Below are 19,503 nucleotides of genomic sequence, written 5' to 3'. Positions count from 1 at the left end.
TGCCTATAACTCCCATGACAACCACCAGGAGATGGCACTGTACAGTTTGGCTGAGTTATATAGATAACCTTATTCTAGGTGTGGATAACTTGGAGAGTATGTTTCAGTTCACACTTGATCTCTTTTCAGAATTATAAATGCTAGCCACACTGATAACCTTTATGTTCACATTTTAAGAAAAACAATAAAATAAAATTCAAAGGAATGCAATTAGGTATGGCACGCACCTTCTAAAATGATCAGCCGATGTGTCACCACTTCATTTAATCTTGTTTTCCCTTTCAAGACTAAGGAAAGAACATTTTTGAATTTTCATATTTTTCCCCCTTAGAATCAGAAGAATTTCTGCAATGGGTGCTATTAGTTTCTCTTGGTGGGCCTTTATTGGGCTTAGCACTGATTATGTGGCAAAGAACAAAACCAAAAAACTCTGATACTAGCTCTCTCAAGCCTTTAATTTTTTTTATATTTTATCAGTGAGAAGGTGTCTATTGTCTCTTAAATACTTCGATTTCATGCCATGCAGTTATGTTCTAGATATTTCAGCTCCTTTACTCCAAAAAGAGATTTTTAATTTACACACCTCTATATTCTTTCTTCTTAGCAAAAGGAGAGATAAAATATAGAATCTGAATCCAAATTCTTGTGCATGTAGTTTCTTTCTAAACAATTCTTGTTTGAATTAAAAAGAGGAGTAAACCTGTTAGCCAGTTTTTCCACATAACTCACTGGTATCAAGTTTCCACACAACACTTTACTTCTAGCTGACTAAACCTGCCCAGTCCACACATATACATTGCTTTTGAAATGTCTAAACTGTATTTGGACACAATAATCTTAAATTTATTTTTATCATAAAGATAATGCGTTCCTATTATGACAAATGAAAAAAAAAAATAAAGGCAAAAAAAAAAACTCATTCATCTTTCTGGCACTCGGAGACAATCACAATCAGATACTTCTATTTTCTTTCAGTCTTTTCTGTGCATAGTTTTTGTTGGCTTATTTTAAATACTTGTGACTATTATGTATACAATTTTATATTATATTTACAATTTTAACTGTATAACATAAGAATTTTCCCATGTTATTAAAACCTCTTCATAAATATCATTTATACTGACTTCAAAATTTGAATATACTTTTTTAAAGACAGTGGTTTCATCACCCTTTCCAACATACTTTGAAATGTTGACTAATTAAAACAATACCAGGTACTTATCGAACACCTAGTTTGCTGTACTGGGAGGATTCAGGAACATCTAAGACAGTCCTTGTTTTCTGCATGAGCTTAAGAGCCAATGAGGGACATGAGGCATGCACATAAATGACCCTACTCTGACACAGTCAGCGATAGGCCTGCGGAAGGATCCAGACAATGAGTGTACAGCTCTGGCTGGGGCGTTGGAGCAGACCCCATGGAGAAGGGGGCCGCAGCCCTGACAAATGGACACACTCTCCCCAAGAGAACATTTGAGGCAGAAGAGACTATGTGAGAGAAGCTTAACATATGAGATGTTATGCGGGGGCGGGGAGAGGGGGGTGCAGGTTAAATGAGTTAGGGCAGGGGTGGGAAATAAGGCAAGAAGAGTTGATTGGGAAAAACTATAGAGATACTTGTGATATTTCAGGAGGAAAATGTAATCACAAGTGTAATCTAATTTTGAAGAACATCTCTCTTTCAAAGAGTCATTTTGCTGGTTTGGGAAACAAAAAGTAAAAAACTACTAATATAGCTCTTCCACTGAAAAGAAGCACAAGTTGCAATGTATCTCTATATCATTCTTTAAAAAATTGATTTCTTCTTAATCAGGTAATTTGTGCCGCTGTACTGGATACCGACCAATTGTAGAAAGTGGAAAAACTTTCTGTGTGGTAAGTTATAATAAAAAATATTTTTTCAGTTAATTTAGCGTGTTAATAAACCTTTGCATAAAATTATCTATTTTATAATATCTCTAAAATAACCCCATGTTGACTTTTCTAACCACTGAAGGTTGTTAAATGCCACTGTTGGTATTTTTTAAAATAAACCTTTAGGATCTATCTTGTTTATAGCCCTAAATTAGGCCTATCTTTAGAAGTAAAGTATATGGTCCATGACTTCAAGACATGCAAAGTCTATTGAAGAAAATGAAATATAGACTAAAAAGCAATAAACACATAATTGAAAAACAACATAGTAAAGGCTCAATATATCCTCTCTATCATGTAAATAAGTTTTAGAGGAACATGGATTAAAGAGAATTAATGAGTGGGAAGGGAAGACACAGAAGAGACTTTTTGGAGGAGAGTTTTGAGCTAGGTCTTAAAGGAAGTGATATAAGTGGATGGATGAAGAGAGGCCAATAGAAAATTCCCAGTAAGAAAATGTATGGAAGTAGGAAGAAGAAAGTTGTCCAAGTTTCAACTAAGAAATTGATGTGGCTGAAGCATTAGGGAGTAAAAAGATATTATTTGGGACTAAAGAATTTAGGCTTAAAGCTAATACCTAATATATGGTCATTGTCTGTTCTCAAGCTAGGAGTCACACAAGAACAATATTTTAAAGGAAAATTCTTGGCACCTGTCTATAAGAAGAATAAGCCTGAAAGAGAGGGTGGGGATGAGGGCATGGTCTAGTGCAGTATCACACACATGAGGGAATGAGGACCAAGACCAGTGTGGTAGATATGGGCCCAGAAAGATAACTTTCGGGAAGGAGATTGCCAGATTCATAATCTCTAGATGATAAAGGATGCCATGAGAAAGAAATCCAAATCACCTTCAATGCTGAAAGATCAAGGAATCAGATAGGATGAAGGAAGTTGGAAAAGAATGATTTAGTATATGGTGTGTGTGGGGGGGGTTGTTTTGAGATAAAGTTCTTTTTCAGAAAGTTAAATATCAAGAGGAGACATCCTCATGACAAGTTTTCAGTTACAGTGTTTTTCATCACCCATTTTTTTAATGGTAAAAATTCATTTTATATAATTTTGGTTGACCAAAAACAATTCAAAGTATACCAGTTAATTCCAAATACTAAAAAATCTTTGAAAAAAGATCTAGTTTTAGGCCAGGAATGAAGAATTTCAAAAAGCTTTACAGACTACAAGGTAGTTTATTTTAAATCCTGGGTAAGATATTATTTATGTTGTGATAATATGCACAGCCAATGTTCCACCATTTTGACTCACAAAAACAGCAATTTCATATGATTCAACCTATTACCATTTTCCTGGAGACAAAATCTATACAAAGATAGATATTTTTGTCATACTCACTCTGGGTCCCCACATTCAGCCACTAGTTAGTCCCTTTATTGTGTAATGTTGTCTCAAAGTCCAAGTCCTTTCTGAACTCTGTGGACAGTTACTAGTGGACCTTACTAACTTACTAGTTACTAACTAGTAACTAGTAAAAATATCCGCCACCACTTTTGCAGCACTTCCTATGTGTCAGATAATATGCGTACCTGTCACATAGTTAAATCTAACAAATCTTTTGAGGATGGGTTTTATTTCCTAATTTAACAAACTCAACCCAGCTAGTATATGTTAAAGCAGGAACTAGAACCTGGGTCTCCTTGACTCCATGTATACAGCCAAACAAACCACAGGTCTCCAAACTGCCACAGACCCTTGGGCTATGTCTGCATGTGAAAAGGGGGAACAAGAACAGAGATTCACCTGAGAGCTGCAGGAACTGACCAGTGATTTCAGGTCAAAAACACTACTTTGGGTCTGCATGAAACATCCTGAAAATTGAGGCACAACGTCTTGAGACTTGAACCCTCCAAATACTTCAGAATAGCTCCAAAAACATCTAAATAAACTCAGGTTTTCGGTCTATTTATATTTGTGTACAGGAAATCTTAGAAGCAGTTGGTCCTCCCAGGACTTCATTAAAGATACACATGTATCACCCTTATTATGGAGAGCCAGCTTTTGGGCTTTCTAGTTACCACCTTATAGCTATACGCCATTTACCTCACTTCTAATAGGAAGCCTTAACTGGCTGACCCACCCTCCTGTACCCCCCGTCATCTCCCCTGAGACTCCAGTGACAACATTTACAAGGCCCTATCAGGAGGCATGGTTGCACACTCCCTGTACTTCTTTGATCCTTCAGTGATAGAATAACTTCTACTGTGCCCCACCCCATTACAGAGTCCTCAAGAGCAAGGATGAGCCTATTACTTCTTCCGTAGCTCCTGTGGGGCCTGGGCACTGCTGGGTACTCTGGTTGGTGTTTAAAGAATCAACCAATGAATTTGTTATAAACTGTATTACTTCCTAAGGAATCAACTGTTTGTGAAATGAAAGGATCAGGAAAATGTTGCTTGGATCAAGAGGAGAAGTCTTTTGCGAATAGACTGGAAAAAGTAAGTACCTGATATTCTACTTCAGTTGGGATTGACTGAAAAAGACCCACATCAATCCAAAGTTATTCAAGTTTTCTATTCTTTTCAGTGAGTAAAGTATAAAGTAAGTGAATTCAGGACATAAACAGCCTTTAAAAGCTCCCAAAATTAGCAAGCCCATGACCTTCACGAGGCCAGTCACCGCAGAAGGCTGTTTTCCTTCAGAAGCGTCACAACTTTCTGTACCCTAATCTGGGTTTACCCCCACTCCCACTCCCCAGTGAGCACGGCAGAGGAAAAAAGCCATGATGCATCTTCATGCTAATGGCAAGTAAACTTCTGCCCATGATACCTGACACCCAGCACAGAAACTTAAAACTCAATTCCTGACACCAAAAGAGGAAGCCCAGCGCCCAGCAAATCTGCCAGAGAAACCATCAGGGTCCTCTGAGGGTGGGAAGAATTCCACCAGGGCTGCCCTGTGGCTCTGGTACTTCCATTTTATATCCAGAATGTCAGAGGTATAGGCTCTGACTCTGAAGTCTCACTCTTAGAGACTCTTATACATCTCTCAGCATCTCTGAAGTTCCATTTGTATTTTGTTCTGTTTTGTTTTGTTGAGATATGTACCAAACTGTACAACGAAGAAGAATTCCAGCTCTTGGATCCAACTCAGGAACCTATATTCCCTCCTGAACTGATAGTAAGACACTTTACTTTTGTTGTCTTATAACATGATGTGGTATAAGCATCTTTGTATTACACTGTGAGACTACTGAGTTTTAGATATTAAAAGTTGGAGGTGTGTCCAATACCATAACGCATTTTCAGAAACATGTTCGACTCCACTGTGAATCATGTAAAACAGACAGCTTAGGAGAGTGGTGCTGCCAGGACCACGGAGATGCTTTGGTCTACCCCCTCCTTGACCGATGATCCTGAACTCAGAGAGCGTAGGTGACTTAACCAAGGTCACGCAGCTACACTGTGAGATGTGTCAAAGGCATTTTGTAAAACTAGTAAAGTAAAAATCAGATGATGCTTATTATCATGGAATTTCGTTATTCCTACTATTAACCTCTGTAATCTCAACTCAGTGGAGAGAAAGCTAGAATAATACAAAGAATGTGGTTGGCCCATCATTCTATTCCATGGCTGTGCCCTGGCGAGAGCACGAGATGAGGGATGTGATTCTGCCTGCTTGTGAGAAGGTCTCAGTCCCCATGTTACCGACCAGGATTCTTGGCCTCCTTAATCAATAGAAATTGATCAGAAGCCAGACAAGAAATTCAGGCAAGGCTTTAGTGGGGCCCCTGCTGCAGCAGAGGGGAACGAGAACCAACAACAGGTTCCCTTGCTGGCTTGCTCCCCGAGGGGAGGGCGAGCTTGCTCCTTACACGGGGAGAGGGTAGGGGTGTGTCCAAGGGTCAGCCCAGAGTGGTGGCTTAGGTGGCTTGCCCTCCCCCCACCTCCTTAGGTGGTGGTGTGTGCAGGCGGCTTGCGCAGTACCCTGCTTTTGCTTCCGGCTCTTCAGAAGTGGCGGTTGGGGTTTTGGTCTCTTTGTATCTTTCGTCCAGAATTTGCCCCAACTGCGCACGCATGCAGTTATATTTTGTCCCATATAGTTTCCTTGTATTTTGTTGCTCAAGGAGAGGTGTGTCCAGGTGCAAGCATTGCAGCACTGCAGCAAAGGGTCCCAGGTCCCAGCCTGTCTCATCTACACACCCCTCAGAGCATGTGAACTTGGACATACCTAGTATTCAAAGATTATATATAGATATAAATATGTAGATAAAGATATATATTTTTAATATATTAATATACATTATATGTTAATATGTAAATACATTAATATGTATTTTTATATGTATACAGAATTATAAAAATATCCATTTACACTCTACCAGGTGAATGATTTAAGAGATTTTTTTTTTCAAGGATAATTTTGCCTATAAGCAATTTCTGTCCTCCCAGAAAATCTCATCCCCAAAGGAGAGGCCCCTCTGAGCCACTATTGGGGCAGAACTAGAACAAGAAGCCTGGCCCTTTAATTCCAGGCTGAGACACCTTCACTCTACTATGCTGCCTCCTCTTAGCGCACTCACTTCACAAATATAGAGTTTGCTGTACTCTTTATGCAGTTGTTGATGGACAGACACTTATTATGATGTTTATTCAATGGTGCTAACACAGATCTTATCAATCTAGGTAGTTTCAAGCAAGGCCATCCTTTCTTGATACCTAAAAGTTAGGTTGCCTCAGAAAGCTAAAATGACCAGCAGGCCACTTGGACACCCAGAGAAGTAGATACATTTATGTCATGTAGTTCCAACAGCCTTACTTGAAAGGCTATTGGCTTTGCTTCCCTGTAGAGAATGGCAGAAGATCCAAACAAAAGAAGGCTGATGTTCCAAGGGGAGAGGACCACCTGGATCATCCCTGTAAACTTGAATGATCTTCTGGATCTGAAAACCAGTTTCCCCAAAGCTCCCCTCATCATGGGGAACACTGCAGTGGGTAGGTGGTTTTTAGACATGTTTTTTAGTCTAGATTAGGTAACCCAAATGTCTGTGTCTCTTTTCAAACTCTCCATAAATGCAATTCATTTTTATTAGTGGATACCTATGATCCTTTAGAATGTTTTGTTGTTTTCTTCTGCAAATGCGTTGCCTTGTAATTTTCACTCTGAATTATCAGCCAGCAACGTATATTGGCACCCATTGTCTTTCTTTCCTAATTGCTTTAAATGCTTTTCTCCTGAAGGACCCAGCATTAAATTCAGAGATGAATTTCATCCAGTTTTTATATCTCCATTTGGTCTTCCGGAACTATATTTTGTGGACAACACAGATGATGGTATGCACCTTTTTTTTTTTTTCAAATAAGATGTAACCATTGGCTGCTAGTGGGCAGTTAATAATCAATTACATGCACTGGGCTAATTTGAGAACTTCGTAGAATATCTGCCCTCATTTACTCATTCAAAAATATTTAGTGAGCACCTATATGTGTCTTCTATGAGCTTTTTCAAACTGACCCACTCAGCCATGTCACTATGTGCTACATCGTCATAGAAGCCATAATGGTGGGAAGATGGCACATAGCTCAGCCAGATATGGAGAGGTTGACTGAATAAGAAGGCTCAAGACATTGGCTGGCCAGTAGGAAAGGTTCTTGCCTGATATTACTCCCTGATTCACGAATTTGCTTGAAGCTTATCCTACATAAGTACATAGTCACCAAAGAGAGAAAAGATGTAGGCCACAAGATTTGAAAATTTAACTGTAAACAACCACCTTATTTATTTTTACACTCCTTTCACAATTTATCAAGTGATCTCACATCTCTTGTTTCTTTTGATCCTCACAACAACCCTGGGAGGTAGACATAGCAGTAGCCTTGGAATCTCCATTCTCCTAAAAAAGATATAGAATCAAAGGGCTTAAGTAACTTCCCAACTTCACACAACTAACACATGGCGAAGTCAGGACTAGATCCTAAGTCTTCTTACTCCTAGTCAAGAACTCCTTCCTCATCATACACCAAGTAGGGCTGTCTGGGACACATATCCCACTGTCCACTACCCAAACTCAGCATGTGAATGGATAATAGGTTATAGGAGCTAAAAATCCTATGTTTGAGTGAATCTCAAATAAGTAAACAGAAATCAAATGGAGAATTGTCTGCTTTCCCCTCTGATCTGCCAGTCTCTGTCTGCCCATTCATTTTTTCTGCCTGTTGGAAAGTTCATACCAATGAACCCACAGAAATAGGTGGAGCAAGGGGAGGCCAGGCTGAACAGGGGACGGATGGAAGGAAGGAACCTGATTGGGTGGGGTAGAGGTGGAGTGACTAGAGCCTGTAGTACTAGATCAATATTTCTCAATATTTTACTTATTGCTTCTCTAAGGAGCAATAGACATTTTTTCTCTAATCATCCCTCCATGAAATTTTAACACCACAGATAAACTGTATAGCCATATGTGTATCAAGGCTCTATACATAAAAAAAGTAAGAGTTTTTTCACCGCTTTCCATTGAGGATGCATAAACTAGATGACATCACTACTCAAAGCACTCCCTGTAAGCACATGGCAAATGAAATTGACCCAAGGTTCAGCCAGGTGTCTGTTCTTGTTCTGATAAAGGAACAACAGGAAGAGATGGCTGTGGAAAAAAGGCAAATGGGCAATGCAGATTTGCAGGTCAACTCCCACTTTGCATAATTATCTTTTAAAAGTCTTATAGGATCTTGGCTGAAAATTTCACATTTGATCAATTTATTCAGGAAAGCACTAAATTGGGAATAAACAAAGTAATGAATTTCAGATATCTATGGTTGAGATGTCCTAAAATGTAAGGCATATATAACTGTATACATGATGGAGAAAAAACTTTGGTACTTAATATTTGAGAATAAAGCAAATTGCCAAAAATATCATTATCTTTGGTTTCTGTCTTTCTATGTTAATATGAAAAGAGAAGATATATTTGAAAGTGTTTCCAAGCAGCCTATACATCTTGTTGCCATCCACTTTAAGTTTATATTCCACTACCTTACTTCCAGGGGTGACAATAGGTGCAGGATACAGCCTGGCCCAGTTGAATGATGCCTTACAATTTATTGTTTCTGAGCAACCAAAGGAGAAGACAAAGACCTACCGTGCTCTCCTGAAGCATCTGAGGACGCTTGCTGGAGCTCAGATTAGGAACATGGCGGTATGTTCTCTAATGTTATATGAAATAAGCCACATTTATACACAGGCATACAGTTCTTTTCAGTCTAGCAAACATCACCCTGAAGAAGAATCTCAAGCTAATGTCAAACAAGTCTCTACAAGGTGGGTGTGAGTGTGTATGTATATGCCCAAAGTGAGAGGTATCACATTGTGTGTGTGTGTGTGTGTGTGTGTCCAAAGTGAGAAGTGGCTATATCACAAGATTATGGTACTGGAGTCTGTGCCTAAATTCTTGTCCCAGCCTGTCATCTATGAGTGACATGATCCTGGAAAAGCCACTTGACCTCTTTAAGCCAGTGTTTCCTCATTTTAAGAATTAAGGTTCAACCAAATGGACCGTCTCTAAGATCATGTGCAGCTCTAACAGTCTATGAAATATGTCTTATCCAAGGTATAGTAAACAAGAGCCTGCATTTCCAAAATACTCTTTTCTGGCTAGTTCTCCTTTTTAGACCTCTGCACTGAGGTCAGTTTCCAAATGTGTATCTTGGATGTCTATCTTATGTGTCCCCCAGTTTTCTAGCTTGTTGAGGTTTCTTCATTATTTAAGATTTAAGAGTAGTTGGTGGGAACTCCTATCCACTCCACACAGCGTGGGTAGTTCAGCAGGATTTGGTGGAGCATTTCTCCTGATTGTCTCTGGCCCGGTTTCTGTCGATTCTCAGAATCCACCATATGTTTTCACCTTCTGCATCTTCTGTCCCTTTTTCGGCACCACGCTGTTCCTTTTGACATCACCTTGCCCCCTTAGTTGCCCTCAGAGGCCCTCTTTCAAGGCTGTGTCGAGGCAGCTTTGTTGACGGCTTGAGACAAGGAGAAGAATTGTATTGCACTGCAGCACAGCACGCCTCTGAATGTGAATCCACATATCCTGGGTCTTTAGAGTTTCCTCAGGCTCCAGTCTCCACTCTTCCCCATGTTATTGGACACTCATGCCAAGGTCGGTTCTCAAAGCAATTTTTCTCCTCGTTGAGCATGGAAAAGTAACATTTTCTCAAGCAATAAGTTTGAACTGGATTCAGGGGGTGGAAATCTTGCACAATGTGTTTTCTGACTATATTTAGCTGCCCCCAAAGTTTGCCAGATCTTTCTAGGAAGCAAAGAAGAGAATTTTTAAAACTTACACAAGATCCCTATATACATAATTCCTTATTTGTCAGATAACTAAGCGTAGCTTTAAAAATGACATCTTTTCTTTTTTATTTAGACTTTAGGAGGACATGTTGTGAGCAGGCCTAAGTCTTCTGACCTAAATCCTATTTTAGCAGCAGGAAATGCTACCATCAATCTGATATCTAAAGGTAAGAGGCCAAGCTTTAGGCATTTTATTTTATAATTATCACATCAGTTATGTAGTGTCTTCTGCAAACTAGGAACTAGGAACCCAAATATATCTAACCTAGACTCACCAAATGTATACAGGATATATCTACATTACCTCAAATGTAAGGATGAAGCTGAGATCAATCATCCTGTTCTCCAGATGTTCTGTATTTGGTACGTCAGATAAGTTACTGCACCTGACAATTTTTCTGAACTATTTGGCCACGTTTATGCGCAGTCCAAATTATAGTATCAAAGCATTTAAAGGAAAATTTAATGAGAGATGTATGTGTGATTTTAAAGACTTATGGAATATTTCATTTCAGAGTTTCATAAAGGTGAAAATTTTCCTTATAGTACTTTGCATTTTAAACAAAATCAAGTTTGTGGGGCATATTACTCATTACTTCTCTTCTTTAGTCAAAGATAGCTTGAGCTTTGCCAAGAGAAAATGATTTAAACTTAAAGAAATAAAGACAAATGCATGTCATTCACGGGTCTATTGTTATGTTACCCTCTCTTTGATTAAAATCAAATTTTAAAAATTATGGTGGATCAAAAAAGAGAGTATGGTAAACTGTGTAAGGGGAAAAAAGCTCTATATCAAGCATCCCACCTCTGCCATTCGTTCCATCTCTAGCTCTTTGGACAGGTCGCCTAACCTCTCTGGACTCTGGACCTCAGTTTTCCGGTTTGTGACATCCACTGTAACCATTGTACCCATTTCCTATTTGTGAACCTACATTGTACTAGGTTGTTTCCAAATAGCTTTAAAGTTCTTCAAAGCCAAAATGTTGTGAGTGGTGTATAATGGGCGATAAGAACCAGAAAAGACTTGTGAGCATATCGGATCCAACCCTGCCATTCTGCATGAGGAGCCGGAAGCCCCAGAGGTTCCGTAACCTGCCTCAGCCAACCAGGCCTGGCAGCTGGACTGAGAACCCAAATCTCTGCCTCCCAGCTGCACTCTCTTTCCACCAGATGCATTGCATCTGTCCCTTGCGGAATATTCTCCAATTTGATAAATTCATCCTAACCAAGGTCATTTTCTCTAATAGAAGGAGAACGGCAGATTCCATTAGATAGCCATTTCCTCAAGAATTCACCTGAAGCCAGCCTCAAGTCGGAAGAAATTGTTTTATCTGTGTATATTCCGCACTCTACTCAGGTAAGGGCTCCCTGACCCTCTGCCCACCCCAGAGAAGCCCAGCTTACCCTGAGCAGTGGGTCACAGACAGGCTTCTGAGGGAGAGGTGTCCTCTCCATACCCAGCCAGCTGCTGCAGGGAGCCCTCTGGGACTGCTCACAGGAAGGGGTGCATTCCCAGGTGACCATCAGATTCGCTTTCATATCGGGGCCACGGTATGACCTTGTGGGCCCTAGGCACTTTGCCTTCCTGAGTCCATTCCTCCATAAAAGATAAAATAAAGTGAAAAATATACATGACTATGTCAGCTTAAGGATAAATATAATCCAGGCTGCCTTGAGTGTTATATATTCATTACTATTATACTCATTTTTTTCTTTTGATTTTAAAAGAAATGAAAACATTTCCATGAGCCTTATCTCTCTGCCTAACGGGTACATTAGCCCTGCAGAAGGAGAGCTCTTTGAGTGAACAGATGAATTTGGAGTTTCAAACAAAGATGCAACTTAGTCAAGATTGAGTTAAACTATAGTCAACATCATCTACAGCAAGTTTCTGGTAAACGGAAAGTTCATTACCATAAAGATACTTCCTAGTCAACCAATATTTATTAACCAAATATTTTAAATACAATTATTTATTTATTAACTACCTAAACTCTGAAAACTACAAGGATTTAAAAGACACAGAGTCTGGTCCTCAAAGGTCTCTACGTCTAAGAGGAAGAAATAGGAAAACACTAATCATCTCAGACAGGAAATGAGTGGACAGAAAGCTGGAGTAGTTGTGCTGACAGGGAGAGCCCCACCCTGGTCTTGTTAAAGGTGTGAGGGAAGGCAGTTGAGGTCAGCACAGATCAGTGGAGAGGAGGGGGTGGTCGTTCCAGGATTTTCGTTCCATCAGTTTTTTTTTTTAAGTCTGTGAAACAGAGAGTCAAAGAGTTAACAGTCTCATGCGAATGGGGGCTGAGAGGAATGGTAGGTTGGAGGCCAAGCAGCAGGACAGGGTGGCTGGAGCAGCCTGTGAGACGAGTCTGGAAGGGAGGTTGGGGCCCCATCGCCAGGCGTTTATCTATTGCTCCATCAAGTAGGTTGTACGTGTTGCAGAAAACAGCCACCTCCGAAGACTTAAAGAAGATAAAATCTTAATGAAAGTGGCATTTTAGAAATACTGATCACTAGAAAGATAGAGGTTAAATTGATTGGAGGATAGACTAAAATTTGAATGACCAGTTAGGAGGCTAATGCAGTAATTCAGGCAGGAGAAGGTAATGAGGCATGGAGAGGAAAGTCCCCACCCATCAGTACGGTACAGCACATATGATCAGTGTCTCTCAAGCACTTCTTTATCACCTTTGCTTTCCAAATCAAAAATGTTTTATCCTTGGCAGGGTCCATGATGGTAGGGTTTAATCTCTCCCCCACCCCCCACCAAGACACTGGCCACACAAAGAGGCTTTCCCACTTTGCGGCTCCAGTGTTTCACACTAGTAATGAAATTTAGCCTAGAATGACAGATTTAAACTTGGAAAGCACTTTGGAGACCACTCGTCCTATGGTTTGCAAGCTTTTTTTTTTTAACAGTAGAATGCTTTATTCAAATGAAATTTACACAGAACATCAAACTAAAACCATTACAAGTGGAGGGGAGGTAGTTCACTGGGAGAGGCACCCCACCTCCTGATCGTCCCCTAACCCCTCTCAGCAGCCCCAAGGCACCATCTGATCAAACCAAACCTTATCATTTTAAAGAAAATTAAAACTGGAACCGTTGAAGTCACCTGCCCAAAGCCTCACGTGGTGATTCACAATTGAAAGTAGATAAGCATAGATTCTGGAGCCAGATTGCTTGGATTTCAGGGCCAGCACTGCTGCTGACTGTGTGACCTTGTGCAAGCTACTCAACCGCTCAGTTTCCTCATCAGTAAATTGGACATGAGTAGAGGTGTCGTGAGGATTAGATATTAATACATATAAAGCACAGGGGCAGTGCTCACAGTCAGCTCTATACTCAGTGACATACCTGTGTGAGAACTCACAGCAGTTACAGGATCTTTTTCATTATAAAAAACAAGCATAGTTGTTGCTGTACATCAGACAGTGGAGATAAGCACTAAATATTGACCGGTTTCCTGTTTCCAGTGGCATTTTGTGTCAGGATTCCGCATGGCCCAGCGTCAGGAGAATTCCTTTGCCATTGTCAATGCCGGTATGAGTGTGGACTTTGAAGATGGCACAGACACCATCAAGGAGCTTCAAATGTTCTATGGAGGTGTTGGCTCCACCATTGCCACTGCAAGCCAAACCTGCCGGCAGCTCATCGGGAGGTATGTCGTAGCACATCTGGAACATGAAACTCAAGTCTTTCCATTTTAATATTTTAATGAAAATAGCACTTGGACAATGTTTTTCTGATTATAAATATATAGATAGATAGATATTTATACATATATATAATTGTGCAGAAAATTTGAGCCCTGCAGAAAAGTACAAAGAAAATAAAAATCACCCCAAAACCAACCTCCTTCAAGATACAATGATTTGGGGACTTCCCTGATGGCACAGTGGTTAAGAATCCACCTGCCAGTGCAGGGGACACGGGTTCCATCCCAGCTCTGGGAAGATCTCACATGCCTGGAGCAACAAAGCTCGTGCACCACAGCTACTAAGCCTGTGCTCTAGAGCCCACGAGCCGCAACTATCGAGCCCACGTGCCACAGCTACTGAAGCCCATGCGCCTAGAGCCTGTGCTCTGCACCAAGAGAAACCACCGCATTGAGAAGCCCACGCACCGCAGCGAAGAGTAGCCCCTCCCCCCACCCCTGCTCTCCACAACTAGAGAAAGCCCACGCACAGCAACAAAGACCCAATGCAGCCAATAAATAAATAAATTTATAAAAACAAACAAAAAAGATACAATGATTCTTTTGTTGCAGAACTATAAGATCAATGCACTAATTAATCTAAGATAATCTAAGTAGATATTATCTTCAAAATTCCACTTTTAATTAACCTGAAAAATAAGTAAATGTTTCCAACACCGTGTCCTAGGACAACTAAAGATGTCCTTAAAGAGATTAAAGAAGGTGAAATATTCCAGAAGTTTAATTGGCCTTCCTCCTGTCATTCTCATTATTTCTAGCATTTGGACAGTAAATTTTTGAAATTCTTATAACTAGTGCTTTTATAATAATTTTTACCTACCCATCATAGTCATTGTCAACAATTAGAACTTAGTGTAAGTTTTTTCTCAGATACTAAAATAACTGAAATAAATGCTTTCAAAGCATTTATATAGAAATTTTCATTAGTGAAAAATGTTGCAAATAACATCAGTAATTCAGTCATTTACCAGTCATTACCTGTGTAGTATATGTGCCACGTGTGGTCTAGTTGCTGGAGATACAGCAGTGAACAAGACAAAGTCTCAGATTTTAGTAGTTTTTTCATCCAAGCTATTTGAGGTAAATCAACATTCCCAGGCTATGACATTAAAAATGATAAAAACAAGCAATCCAATTTAAAATTGGGCAGAGAATTTGAATTGACATTTTTCCGGAGAAGACATACAGATGGACAACAAGCACATGAAAAGATGCTCAACATCACTAATCACAATGCAAGTCAAAACCACAATGAGCTGTCACCGCACATGTTAGAATGGCTATTATCAGAAAGACAAAAAATAATATGGGTGGAGAAAAAGAAACCCTTATACACTGTTGGTGGGAATATAAATTGGTGCAGCCACTATGGAAAATATTATAACGGTTCCTCAAAAAATTAAAAATAGAACTAACATATGAACTTCTGGTATTTATCCGAAGAAGATGAAAACACTAACTCAAAAGACATAAGCAATCCCATGTTGATTGCAGCGTTATTTGCAATGGCCAAGACAACGGAAGCAACCTAAGTGTCCATTGATGGATGAATGGAAATATGTCAAGGAAATATATGTGTATAATGGAATATTATTCAGCCATAATAAAAGAAGGAAATCTTGCCATTTGTGGCAACATGCATGGACCTTGAGGGCATTATGCTAAGTATGATGCAGAGAAAAACAAATACTGTCTGGTCTCTCTTATATGTGGAATCTAAAACAAAACAAAACAAAAACTGAGCTCATGGATACAGAGAACAGATTGGTGGTTGCATAGGTGGGGTGGGGTGGGGTAGGGTGGAGGATGAAGTGCAAAATGGGTGAAGGGGTTAAAAAAAGTACACACTTCCAGCTATAAAATAAATGTCATAGGGATATAGTGTACAGCATGGTGACTATACTTAATAATACTGTATTGTATATTTGAAAGTTGCTGAAAAACTAGATCTTAAAAGTTCTCATCACAAGAAAAAAAATTTGTAACCATGTGTGGTGATGGTTATTAACTAGATTTCTTGTGGTGATCATTTCACAATATACACAAATATCGAATCATTACATTATGTACCTGAAACCAACATAATGTTATATGTCAATTATATCTCAATTAAAAATTAAAATTTTAAAAATAATATTAATAAAGGAGGACTTGATAGGAAAATTTGGGAACCACTAAATCAGATTCTAAAGAAAGCTAGTGAGACATCTGAGGATATTTTGTGTAGACTTCAAAGATGGATACAGGCTGCCCTCCATCTTTTCTTGCTCTATTAGATTAGTGTCTGTCTCTGCCTCTTCTGTAAAATGTTTACACTCTTTCCTACTAGACAATGGGATGACCAAATGCTGAGCGATGCTTGCAGATTGGTCCTGGATGAGATTTACATCCCGCCAGCAGCTGAGGATGGCATGGTAGAATATAGGCGAACCCTCATCATCAGCTTACTCTTCAAATTCTACCTCAAAGTGAGGCGAGGACTGAATAAAATGGTAATTGACTTCTCTGGGTCTCTGGGTGCCTTGGCATTCTGGGCGTGAGTCTGCACATGAAGGACCTCACCGGCCTAGTTTTGATAATGCACGGAGGGTGTCGAGTGTGGGCCCCTAAGGGTGGCGCTTCCCAGCCTTCAACGGCTTCCTCCTGGCCCTTCTTGTTTCTCTCCTTCCCTCGCCCTCCTTCACTCCTGAGCTGAGAAGGAGACACCCTTGTTATTCCATTTGCCTTATAATTGGTGTGACGAATGCTAATATGCAATATCAAATTGACTTATAGTAATGAAGAGCCTTCAGTAAGTAAATTATAATATTTTTCTATTTCAAAGAAATTTTTCTTATTAAAAGAAGACCTACTTTAATATCTTGAAAATATGAATAAGATAAAAAGGAAGAGAAAATCATCTGTAATCCCATTGCCTGTACATAACCATCTTTCATATTTTAATTATGTATCCCTCTAAACCCTTCTTTATGGACAAGTACATATGTGTTTAGTACTGCTTGCTTATTTCACTTAGTAACATAAACATCTTTCAATGTCATTAAATATTCTCCAGTGACAACGTGACATAATGGTTGCATGGCATGTTTACAGTTAGTTGTGCTATTATTTGAGCTATTTCTTATTTTTGGACATTTAGGTTGTTTCTAGTTTTTTCCTGGCTTTTTTTTTTCTTACATAACCTAGTTTAAAATGTTCACCACAGCACTGTTTCTCAGAATATGATCCATGAGTGTGTGTCCCCTTGATAAACCATGAGCTGACCCCAAAATGGCAAATTACTACACCCACTTTTATGGCTGAGAGCTTTACTCTGTTAGTTCAGCCAGCCCTCTTAAATCATTTTTTAATATTATTTATTAATAGTGATATAATATTCCATTATATATTGTTGTATATTCTATTCTGTATTATATAATATAATCAGTACATCAATATATAATAAATATATATCTAATATATTATTAGATAAAACCTACTAAATATGTCTTTTAAATTTTTATATATTCTTTTACATATTACATATTCTAATTATATATTCTATCATTATTAGAAGAATACAAAATACAGAGAAGCAAAATTTTTTAAAATCCATTGTAAGCCAGTAATTCTACCATAGCCACTCAACATTTGGAATATATACTTTTATGTTTCTTTTTACTTTTCTTTTTTTATAAGAAAAAAGCATAGTACAGTACATAGCCCCTTTTGTAACCCATTTTTTCACTTAACTGTATTTCATGAGAATTTTTCAATGTCAGTATATACATTGCTACAAAATCATTTTTAATGTCTTTAGAATATTGTATTTTATGGATGTACCATAATTTGTTTATCCATTTCCTTGTTGTTGGATATTTAGGTTAATTCTAATTTCTTCACTGTCACAAATAATCTGTAATTGAGCATCCTTGTAGGTTAATTTTTATCTACTCCCTCAGTTGCTTTTTTGAGATATGTGCCCAGAAGATTGGCCTGGATCTGAAAGCACAGTCTCCATTTAGAAGCAACATACTTCCACCCATTCAAAAGTAAAGGGAAGTCTTCACTTCCTGGAAATAACATTCGCTTTTCCGTGTGCATAAGTAGATGTACCTTTTCAAACAGTACTAGCCCAGGGAACTCAAAGCTCAGGGCTCTCTCCCAGCAGAACTGGTATCTAATATCTGGAAGAATAAATTGGATAACCTATTTCTGCATGTTTTTCCAAGCTAGTCACTCAGATCGTAAAATTAAATGTGAAATAATCTTCTTTTCAGGATCCCCAAAAGTTTCCAGATATCCCAGAAAAGTTCATGAGTGCTCTAGAAGACTCCCCCATAGAAACACCCCAAGGAATTCAGATGTTCCAGGTCAGTGGGTAGGGTTTTTTGATTTTTCATCGTTTATGTGTTTAGATGTCTACATTATGCATACATCTCCCTTCTTTTCAATAACTATATTTTATATTACTTGTAAAGATAAAGTCTGCTAAAGCCAGTTGATGTTACCCATGGTCACCCAAGCATGACTCTCTTGGTTTAGCTTCTATGCTTTTACTCAAGGCCGTACAAGGAATTAGATTCTGTATCTCCTTTCCCTGCTATTTTCAATTTTGCTGTGTAAAGTTTCCTTCCTTTCTTGGCCAATGTCTGTCCTTTCTTTAAAATCTGACTCAGCATTTACTGCTTCCAGAAAGACTTCCCTGCTTTTTAATAACCACCCTAAATCCCTCAGAAACTTTTGTATTTTTCTTGCACCAAATAAGTTGTGTAAACTATTCTTTGTTTCTATACAAAGTTGATCGCATTATGTTAATATGTTTGTGTGTATTCGGATACCTCAACAAGGTTGTAGAGTCTTTGAGGGCAAAAAATATATATCTTTCCTTTCTTGGGGGGTGAGGGGTGATTATAATCAGAACTTATCCTTTACCATGTGGATATTTGTTAACTTTGACTCACAGATATGGATACCCAATTGCCTATAGTTTTTCTTGACTTTGGCATAAGCCAGATATATCAGACCCAGTTTTCAGTGTTTGAGAGTGTCTGGCAGTGAAATAACTTGCTTTATTCATGAACAGTGTGTGGATCCCTACCAACCCCTCCAAGATCCAGTCGGCCGCCCAGTCATGCACCAGTCGGCCATTAAGCACACCACGGGAGAAGCTGTGTTTGTTGACGACATGCCCCCCATTGCCCAAGAACTCTTCCTGGCTGTAGTCACCAGCACAAGAGCTCATGCAAAGATCATGTAAGAAAATATAAAACATTCCTATATGTTACTAGAATGCATTCACAATTTCATATTCACATTAAGAGTTTATTATATGTCAGTTTCCTCTTCTGAATGGGAATTGGTCATATTTCAAACATAGTTAAGAAAAAAATCTATGGCCAAAAGTCAGAACACCTGCTAACTGCTGGCACTTTTCAACATAGAATACTGCCCATGACTTGTTATGAGGTCACCAGTTTTTCCTGGTATTTGAGGAATCACTTATATTAACCTGAACTTATCCCTGCAACTTTTTTTTTCCTTGTGATAAGAATTCTTAAGATTTTTTTCCAGATCTTTATTGGAGTGTA

General features: G+C 38.9%; 1 protein-coding gene across 6 annotated transcripts in view; it reads left to right on the top strand.

The window, feature by feature from the left end:
- The window catches only part of LOC130859640 (aldehyde oxidase 4-like), a 77,597-nt gene that overhangs the window by 28,094 nt on the left and 30,000 nt on the right, over positions 1-19,503 (top strand). For 5 of the 6 annotated variants that reach the window (XM_057747224.1, XM_057747223.1, XM_057747227.1 and 2 more), the window contains 12 exons: positions 1,814-1,875; positions 4,280-4,363; positions 4,965-5,045; positions 6,715-6,859; positions 7,106-7,198; positions 8,909-9,060; positions 10,288-10,381; positions 11,462-11,571; positions 13,692-13,876; positions 16,263-16,425; positions 18,193-18,285; positions 18,999-19,168. In XM_057747224.1, the coding sequence (XP_057603207.1) occupies positions 1,814-1,875; positions 4,280-4,363; positions 4,965-5,045; positions 6,715-6,859; positions 7,106-7,198; positions 8,909-9,060; positions 10,288-10,381; positions 11,462-11,571; positions 13,692-13,876; positions 16,263-16,425; positions 18,193-18,285; positions 18,999-19,168 (1,432 nt within the window). The remainder of the gene's footprint in view (positions 1-1,813; positions 1,876-4,279; positions 4,364-4,964; positions 5,046-6,714; positions 6,860-7,105; positions 7,199-8,908; positions 9,061-10,287; positions 10,382-11,461; positions 11,572-13,691; positions 13,877-16,262; positions 16,426-18,192; positions 18,286-18,998; positions 19,169-19,503) is intronic. The other variant, XM_057747225.1, reaches the window with a different exon arrangement.

This window comes from Hippopotamus amphibius, chromosome 8, assembly GCF_030028045.1.
Source record: "Hippopotamus amphibius kiboko isolate mHipAmp2 chromosome 8, mHipAmp2.hap2, whole genome shotgun sequence".
NCBI classification, from domain to species: Eukaryota; Metazoa; Chordata; class Mammalia; order Artiodactyla; family Hippopotamidae; genus Hippopotamus; species Hippopotamus amphibius.
The sequence above is the reverse complement of the archived record's forward strand: the minus strand, read 5'-3'. Positions and strand labels throughout refer to the sequence as shown.